Raw genomic sequence first — 8,713 nt, forward strand, 5'->3', positions numbered from 1 at the left:
CTTCCATTAAGATAGGTCATTTTCAAATTAGAAGGAGAACAGTTATTACGCACTTAAAGGCATTGGCCTCCAGTCATACGATAACAAAAAAAAAAAAGATTTTTTTTGGATACATTGTATTAGGAAAAAGTGCATTGTCGCCAATGACGAACATTGTATATTATGACCGATGATATTATGAACTAATTGGTAGTCAGCTGACGTCACCTAGATTATTATAACGCTTACAACAAACAAGACAACATACGCAACACAAAATACAAGACGGACAGAAAACAAGTTGAAAATAGGGGTATCACCTTGGAACGGTCAGTAACCTATATAAAGGAAAAAATTGTAGTGTAAGTAAATGTTATAGACGTCGCTGTACACACTGTTTAAATATTAATGAAGATAATTCATTTTCTAGTTCCATCATTTCATCTTGTTATAATGTTAGACATGATCTGTCATGCAATTCAACTGATGTTATTTACTTAATAACATGTAATAAATGTTTTAAACAGTATGTTGGACAAACGCACCAGCAATGTTCACAAAGAATGAATAGTCATAGATTTGATATCAATCATTATCCAGAAACTACTACTAATGTTTCTGAACATTTTAATTCTCAAGGACATACTATCCAGGATTTCTCTTTTATGCCCATTGATAAAGTAACTAATCCTTGGAAAAGGCTTTTAAAAGAGATTTCCGTTTGGGCACTGTGTCTCCACAAGGAATGAATTCAAAAATTCTGTATTAATGCCTTTCTGAAATACTTGTTATATATGTATATTTTATTACTTGTATGTATTCCATAATCAGTTTTTACTGGTGCCATTCCTTAATCATTGCACTTATACTGCATTTTTCACCAGTTTTTATGTATCATACTATGATCCTGTTTGTTCTGGGACTTGGATCAACTCAGTGACTAAACGAGAGATGCGCCTTTACTCTTTTATTTCTCTAGTTATAGCGATTCTCTGCAAATAAAAACATACAAACAACATTCATACAACGTTCACCAATCATTCATATACTCATATAAACAACAGATGTACTTTTGAACATACTTCACACCAACAAAGCTTGCACTATCCAATCATTCAGATAATTAAATTTAAAGTCTATATATTCATTTTATGTTATTTAACAAATTCAATATCATAACTTCGAGTTCAATAATTACGCTTTGAATAAATTAACAGTATTTAGTTACCGAATTTGGTCTCTTACTCATCAAGTCTCATCAGAATAATTAATGTCCACAGTTAACGTTCAGTTCAGTTAACGTTTCAAAGTCTGGACGGAAGTATAAACAAGTATGACGTTGACGTCAACGAACGCCGCAAATTATCACGTGGCAGAAGACGCCAAACAGACGTCAAATAAATAGCGTCAGATACAACAAATATTAGAAACTACATTTATGTTTCTAACAGTCCCCACTATGAAATTACATACATTTCATAACAAATAAACTTTTCAAAAAATTACACTTCCATGCTTTATCAATAATCAATAATTCTTAAGTTGATGACATATTTCACGTAATTAGTTAATCTATGCAAGGTGCACGAAATCTAACCAAAAAACAATTATCTACGCTTCATAAAGACAATTCCTAAGTAGCGCATTTATAACAATTTGTACAACAAAACTTGGCTCTTACTTGTTTGTTATAATTATTATTTAGCTTCGGAAAAAGTTAGGATCAAATTTACATTGAAGCCTCAAGAAGACACAGTTTAGTAACTGGCCTAATTAATTGACCTGATTTAGTTCTGATCACACAGCTTCTAACTAGGCCATCTCTACCAAGATTCACGTCAACCACTCGGGCTAGTGGCCACTGTGCTCTGGGAACGTTGTCAACGGCAACAAGAACTACATCATCTTTCTTTAGGTTTACAGTTTTACGTTGCCATTTCTGACGTTTCTGAAGTAGTGGTAAGTATTCTCTCAACCATCGTTTCCAAAATACATCTGCGAGAAACTGCACTTGTCTCCACCACCGTTTTGCGTATATATCTTGCTTCTTAAAGATACCAACAGGTAAGCACTGGTTTGATTTCATTAGCAGTAGCATACTCGGCGTTAATGCTGGTGGGTCTCTGGGATCACTGCTTACGAGTGTCAAAGGTCTGTCATTTAGTATTTTCTCAGTTTCAGCCATAAATGTAAGCAGCTGCTCGTCGTTGAGTAGTTGTTCTCGGACGAGAGATTTCAATATAACTCTAGTAGAACGAATTAAACGTTCCCATGCTCCTCCCATATGGCTTGCGTTCGGAGGGTTGAAATGCCATTCAATGTCGTTCTGAGCAAAAAATCCACTGAGTTTGGACTGGTTCCATAGCTGCAATGATTTTCGCAGTTCAGTTTCACCTCCAACAAGATTGGTTCCATTATCACTGAAGACTTTCCGTGGGCGTCAACGTCGACTTTGAAAGCGTTGAAAGGCAGATATGAAGGAATCAGTAGAAAGACTGTGAGCAATTTCAAAATGTACCGCACGCGACGTTAGGCACGTGAAAATACAACCATAACGCTTTTCTCGTGCACGAGCTGTCTTCACAATAAATGGTCCGAAATAATCGATTCCAATATAGGAAAATGGTGGCATATCCGGTGTCGTCTGCTCGTCTAGCAAGGGCGCCATCTGTTGGGTCATTAACGGTTTATGTTGTCGTCTGCATGGGATGCAACCTCTCAAAATATTCTTCACTGCGCTAGGTCCGTGTAGAATCCAATATTTCTCACGTGACATAGAAAGTACATGCTCTTTTCCAACGTGACCATTATGTTCGTGGATATGTTTTATTATTAGTTTTGTTACATGGTGTTTGCTAGGTAGTACGACTGGATATTTGCTTGGATATTCGCATTGTAAGCGTCCTTGTACTCTGATCAGGTCATGGTGTATAATCGGGTTCAAAGATGCTAAACAACTGTCTTTTCTTACAGAATTCCCATTTTGTAGATATATTCTCTCATCGGTAAACGACGTACGTTGAACCAACGCTAATAAGGTATGTTCCGCCATGTTGAGTTCATTGGTGCTCAAGTCACCTTCACTCAGTCCCAAGGTGTGGTTTAAGTGTTTACGTCTGCAGTATACCTTATACCTTAGTAACCAAGCAACGGCCCTTCTCAGCTTCGTCCAACTGGAGTATCTATCTATTATACTTTGAATGGATTCAACTGCACTAGTTGTGTTGACGACAACCTCTGTTTTCAGCTCAGTGTCGTCGTCGTCTAATTCAGGTTTAGTTAGGTGGCTTGGCCAATGGCTTTCATCTTTTTGAAGGAATTCAGGTCCATGCATCCACAATTTCATTGTCTTAAAATCACTGGCATGCATTCCTCTAGAAGCGACGTCTGCTGGATTGGAAGCCGTATCTACGTGTCTCCATTGGTCTCGTGACGTCACATCATGAATTTCACTTACCCTATTTCCAACAAAGGTTTTGAATCTCCGGGTTTCGTTTTTAATATATCCAAGGACAATCATAGAATCTGTCCAGAATGTCACACTGTCAATGTTTATTTCTAGTTCGTCTGCTACTAGCGTATAAAGCCGGGAAGCGACAACTGCTCCTGAAAGTTCAAGTCTTTGAATAGATGTCTGTTTTATTGGCGCTAGTCGTGATTTTCCAGCAACCAGAGAGCATGAAATCAGGTTCTTTTCATCTTTTAATCTCAAGTACACGCATGCGCCGTAACCAAGTTGAGAACCGTCGCAGAATACATGTAGCTGGGCATTCTTTAAGGTTCCAAAGTCCTGTGGTTTAAAACATCTTCTCACAGAGACAGATTCTAAATATGGAAGAGTATCTAACCATTGTTTCCACTCGTACGTATCTTTTTCAGGGATAGGATCGTCCCATGAAAGCTTCTGTCTACATAGGTTTTGTACTATAGCTTTTGCACGTAGAGTTACTGGTGCTACCAGGCCAAGGGGATCAAATATGGAACTGACGAAAGGATGCCGCGTCTTGTTATTGGTTTTTTACTTACTTTCACTTTAAATTTGAGTTCATCTTTTTCTACATTCCACTGAACACCGAGGGCACGATCTACTGGCAAACTGTCACTCTTGCTAAGATTCATTATAGATGGCGCTCGTTCTGACTCTGGGATAGATTCAACGACATCTCTCTTATTGCTAAGCCATTTCGTCAGACGAAATCCTCCTCTCCTTAACAATGACTGTAAGTCTGCGGCTAACTCGATTGCTTTCTCATCAGAAGAAACTGATTTTAAGCAGTCGTCAACGTAAAAGTTCCTTTTAACGGTGTTGACTACCTCTGGTTTATACATATGTGCGTTATCCGACGCTGTTCGTATTAATGCATATGCTGTGCAACTTGGGGATGAGGTCGCGCCAAATAGGTGTACCAGCATCTTATAGCATCTAGGTTGTTGAGTCATGTCCCCTTCAGGCCACCATAGAAACCGTAGGGCATCACAATCTAAATCTTCGACACGGACCTGATGAAACATAGCCTCGATGTCGGCTGCTATAGCAACGGGCTCTTGACGAAATCTGATTAAAACGCCAACCAAGCTGTTCATAAAGTCGGGTCCTTGTAGAAGTTGACTATTTAGGGAAATTCCTTTGTATTTGGCGGCACAGTCAAATACAACTCTCACTTTTCCGGGCTTATTAGGATTCGTCACAGGATGATGGGGTAAGTACCACACGCGGTTACTATCAGATTCAATGTGTGTTACTTCCTGTGCATGTCCTTTCTGGATATAGTCAGTTACTGATGCTGTGTACATTTTATGCAGCTCTTGATCTCGTGCTAACTTCCTCTTCAAATGTTCGAGTCGCGCATGCGCAAGAGTCAAGTTGTTAGGCATTACTGCTTTCTCGTCACGCCATGGTAATTTCAGTTTGTAATGTCCATTTTCATATCTCAACGAAGAGTTCATAGTGTTTAAAGCTTTCTTGTCTTCTAGAGACATTGAATTTCTTTCTACTTTCACTTTGTCATCAAAGTCCGTAGTCCACATTTTCTCAAGTTGTTGTTGTAACAATACATCAGATGACTGCTGAAAATTTACATTAGCTGATTTCTGTGTTGTAGTGTCTGTAACAGGTCCACGCACTGCCCAGCCTAGTTGAGTTTTAATGGCGTAGGGTTGATCATGGCGGCCTGAACGCACTTCTAAGGGTATATGTGCCTGTGGTGCATCTGTTCCAATAAGAAGCATCACAGAGCTAGAGTCGATTTCAGGGGTTTTCTATCTTAGATAAATATGGTAGATCTCGGATGTCAGCGTTTTTCGCAGCAGATCTAGTTGATACTGGAAGAGATTTCACTGACCAAACTTTTCTCAACGTAACGTCGTTACCACCTGACGCCGGTTGCACGTGCAGCTCAACTTCCTGTCCTTCGACAATAATACCGGAAGAGCTTGCTGTAGACATCTTGAACGTCACAGGTTTGGAGGGTAGGTTCAGCGTTTTCAACAAGCGCTCATCACATAATGTTTGGTCAGCTCCCTCGTCAAGCAGAGCATAAGTCTTGCAGTACGTCCCACTTTTACCTCTAACAAGTACAGGTATTATACCTAAACAGTTCTTCACATAAGATCCGCTTTTAGTTGCGCAATTTACGACAAATTGTTGATCTGTGTGATCAGATTTACTATCTACCCAACTATGTAAAAGAAAGTGGTGTCTAGATTTACATTCTGTTACATTGCACCCAGTAGGTTTTCTACAAACGTTAGAAAAATGTTTGCCCTTTAAACAATTGAAACAAAGTCTGTTCTTTTTTACAAACTGTTTCCTGTTATTTAAATTCATGGCTGTAAATTTCGTACATGAAGCTAAATCTTTACAACTACCTGAACAACAATAGCACTTACGTGACGGCTTATACATAGAATTGTTTACTGCACTATTCGTAGCAAAACTGACAGCATTATTTCTACGAGGTGCAGGACTTGGCTTTGACTTAAAGATTCGATCTTCAACAATCTTACCATGACTCTTCTCATTTGCAAGGTCAAGGCCATATAGGGAAGTGGCGATTCGAGCCTTTTCTTCTACAAATTTCACTAGATCTGAAAAGCCCGGTTCCCTACCAGACTCAGTAATTGAGTGTGCAATATCTACCCATTTACCGCGGACGTGCATAGGCAAACGTCTAACAATGCGACGTAAGTTGTCTGTGTTATCTATGTCTGACTTAAATCCTAACTGAGACAAAGTAATTTCACATTTTCTCATCTCAAGTGCTAAATCTGAAAGACCATTAGTGTCAGACGCCTTTAAGGAATGACCATTAACAATTTTATCTACATAAGTTCTAGCAATGTTATGTGGTCTACCGTACCGTGAGTATAAAATGTCTCTTGCTCGTTTATAACCTTCACTTGGACTCAGTAATACACAGTCTTCTATTGCACTCTTTGCCTCTCCGTCACAGTATTGTATCAAGTAACTAAGTCGTAACCTGTCGTCACGAACTTTACAGTCAATGTTTGTTTCAAAGTTATTCACAAATTTGCAATATTCCAATGTTGAACCGCTGAATCTCAGGAGCTCCGGCTTTGGTAAGTTGAATCCTTCTTGTAACGTATTTGCCAGCAACTGAAAAGCTGATTCTATGCTAGTGTCTGTATTTCTCAAAACGTTAGTGTCTGTATTTCTCAAAACGTTAGTGTCTGTATTTCTCAAAACGCTCGTGACTACATTCTCAGATGGATGCGCGTTCTGATTCATTGATCCATTCTTACGTTGCTCCGTTACCAAATGAGTGTTGTTAGGTGTATTTATAATTACACAGTCGTCATGTGCACTTCTTGTGTTCTTATCAGACTGTTCATGACCGGAAGTGAAATCATTTACTGTCGTCTGCTTCACATATGACGAATCTTGCACGTGCTCACCAATTTCTTCCTCCAATGCCTCGTGCCAGACCGATTCTTCAATACGCGCTTGCTCTAATTCACACTGATATTCAAGTTCTTGTTGTTTAATTTCTATTTCTCTGCGCGCCAGTTCAAGCTCGTGTTTTTTTTCTAAGAGAATTTAACTTTTGCTCAGCAATCAAACGTTTAGCTTAGGAACTCGCAAGTTTCGTTTTACACGTTGATGACGCATTGCTACAAATTTCGTCAATTTCATTATACTGGTTCGATGACTTCCATTGTTCATATCTTTCCTGAAACTCTGTGAAATTATTATGATAACACTCATAGGATTGTTCTAGATTTTCACAATCGGCGTGTTCGTCACATAAGTCTAGGCACTCTAAATGTATGTTCTTGAAAGCGTTGAATTTGTCGCACAGTTTCACATACAAGTTTTCAACAATATCATCATTATCATGAGAAATCATGTATTGCTCCAACTCCTTATACAGTTTCGTCAGTTGCGCACATTGTGCTGACCTTGACCGCTTAAGTCCTTGAAAGGTTTTATTTTCAGAGTCTGTCATCTTGTATCCAATGGTATCGTCACTGTTTCTTCAGTGGATCCACATCAACCGCTGGATTCGAGCATTCGATTATTCGACGATTCGAGAATTGTTCTGGGACTTGGATCAACTCAGTGACTAGACGAGAGATGCGCCTTTACTCTTTTATTTCTCTAGTTATAGCGATTCTCTGCAAATAAAAACATACAAACAACATTCATACAACGTTCACCAATCATTCATATACTCATATAAACAACAGATGTACTTTTGAACATACTTCACATCAACAAAGCTTGCACTATCCAATCATTCAGATAATTAAATTTAAAGTCTATATATTCATTTTATGTTATTTAACAAATTCAATATCATAACTTCGAGTTCAATAATTACGCTTTGAATAAATTAACAGTATTTAGTTACCGAATTTGGTCTCTTACTCATCAAGTCTCATCAGAATAATTAATGTCCACAGTTAACGTTCAGTTCAGTTAACGTTTCAAAGTCTGGGCGGAAGTATAAACAAGTATGACGTTGACGTCAACGAACGCCGCAAATTATCACGTGGCTGAAGACGCCAAACAGACGTCAAATAAATAGCGTCAGATACAACAAATATTAGAAACTACATTTATGATTTTTACGCCAAACTCTTTGTTTAATTTTGACGTTGTCGTCATCGAGGTCGTTTGACGTTGACGTCACTTCCTTTGTTATGTTTATTTTAAACCCTGAAGAAGGCTGATGTAGCCGATACGTTGGTTAAAAATAAAGTGACTTGTTTTTAAAAAGTTTTTGTAGTTTTGACTACTTTTAATACTTATATTCTGAATCAACCAGTAGTCATTGGCATCATTTAATGTTCCTGCAAAATGAGTAACGAGGAAACAGAAGAATATTACACAAAGAAAATTGAAAAAATGGCGGACTTTCAAATGAGAAAGGCAACACATTTTTACACTTTCTAGAAAGTTGTATAGCAGATGGAGTTGTACCTAATGGCTTAAAACTAAAGTTACAAGTGCAAGTTGGTGAAAATAAACGTTTGCAAAAATCGGTTGATAATATTCTATGGAAAACATCAATGGAAATTACAAGAATGGTGGCCGAGGAGCATTATCTACAACTTCAAGAATCCAAACCAAAGATGGCAGAGTTAGAAGAAAAACTCAAAGCAAAAGTGAAAGATGAAGGTAAACTTAACATTATTTCACAAGACATATTCTGTAAAACTGAAACAAAGAAGAATCAAATCATACAGAAACAAAACAAGAAATTAGAGAAAC

At 38.1% G+C, this 8,713-nt stretch overlaps 1 protein-coding gene across 1 annotated transcript; it reads right to left on the bottom strand.

The window, feature by feature from the left end:
* Positions 1–2,419: 2,419 nt before the first annotated feature.
* LOC128559302 (uncharacterized) lies at positions 2,420–5,208 on the bottom strand. Its single transcript, XM_053550595.1, has 2 exons — positions 4,006–5,208; positions 2,420–3,769 (listed from the first exon to the last, which is right to left on the bottom strand). The coding sequence occupies exons 1-2, from the start codon at positions 5,206–5,208 to the stop codon at positions 2,420–2,422; spliced, it is 2,553 nt and encodes an 850-aa protein (XP_053406570.1).
* Positions 5,209–8,713: the final 3,505 nt, after the last annotated feature.

Source organism: Mercenaria mercenaria, chromosome 9 (genome assembly GCF_021730395.1).
Source record: "Mercenaria mercenaria strain notata chromosome 9, MADL_Memer_1, whole genome shotgun sequence".
Classification (NCBI taxonomy): Eukaryota; Metazoa; Mollusca; class Bivalvia; order Venerida; family Veneridae; genus Mercenaria; species Mercenaria mercenaria.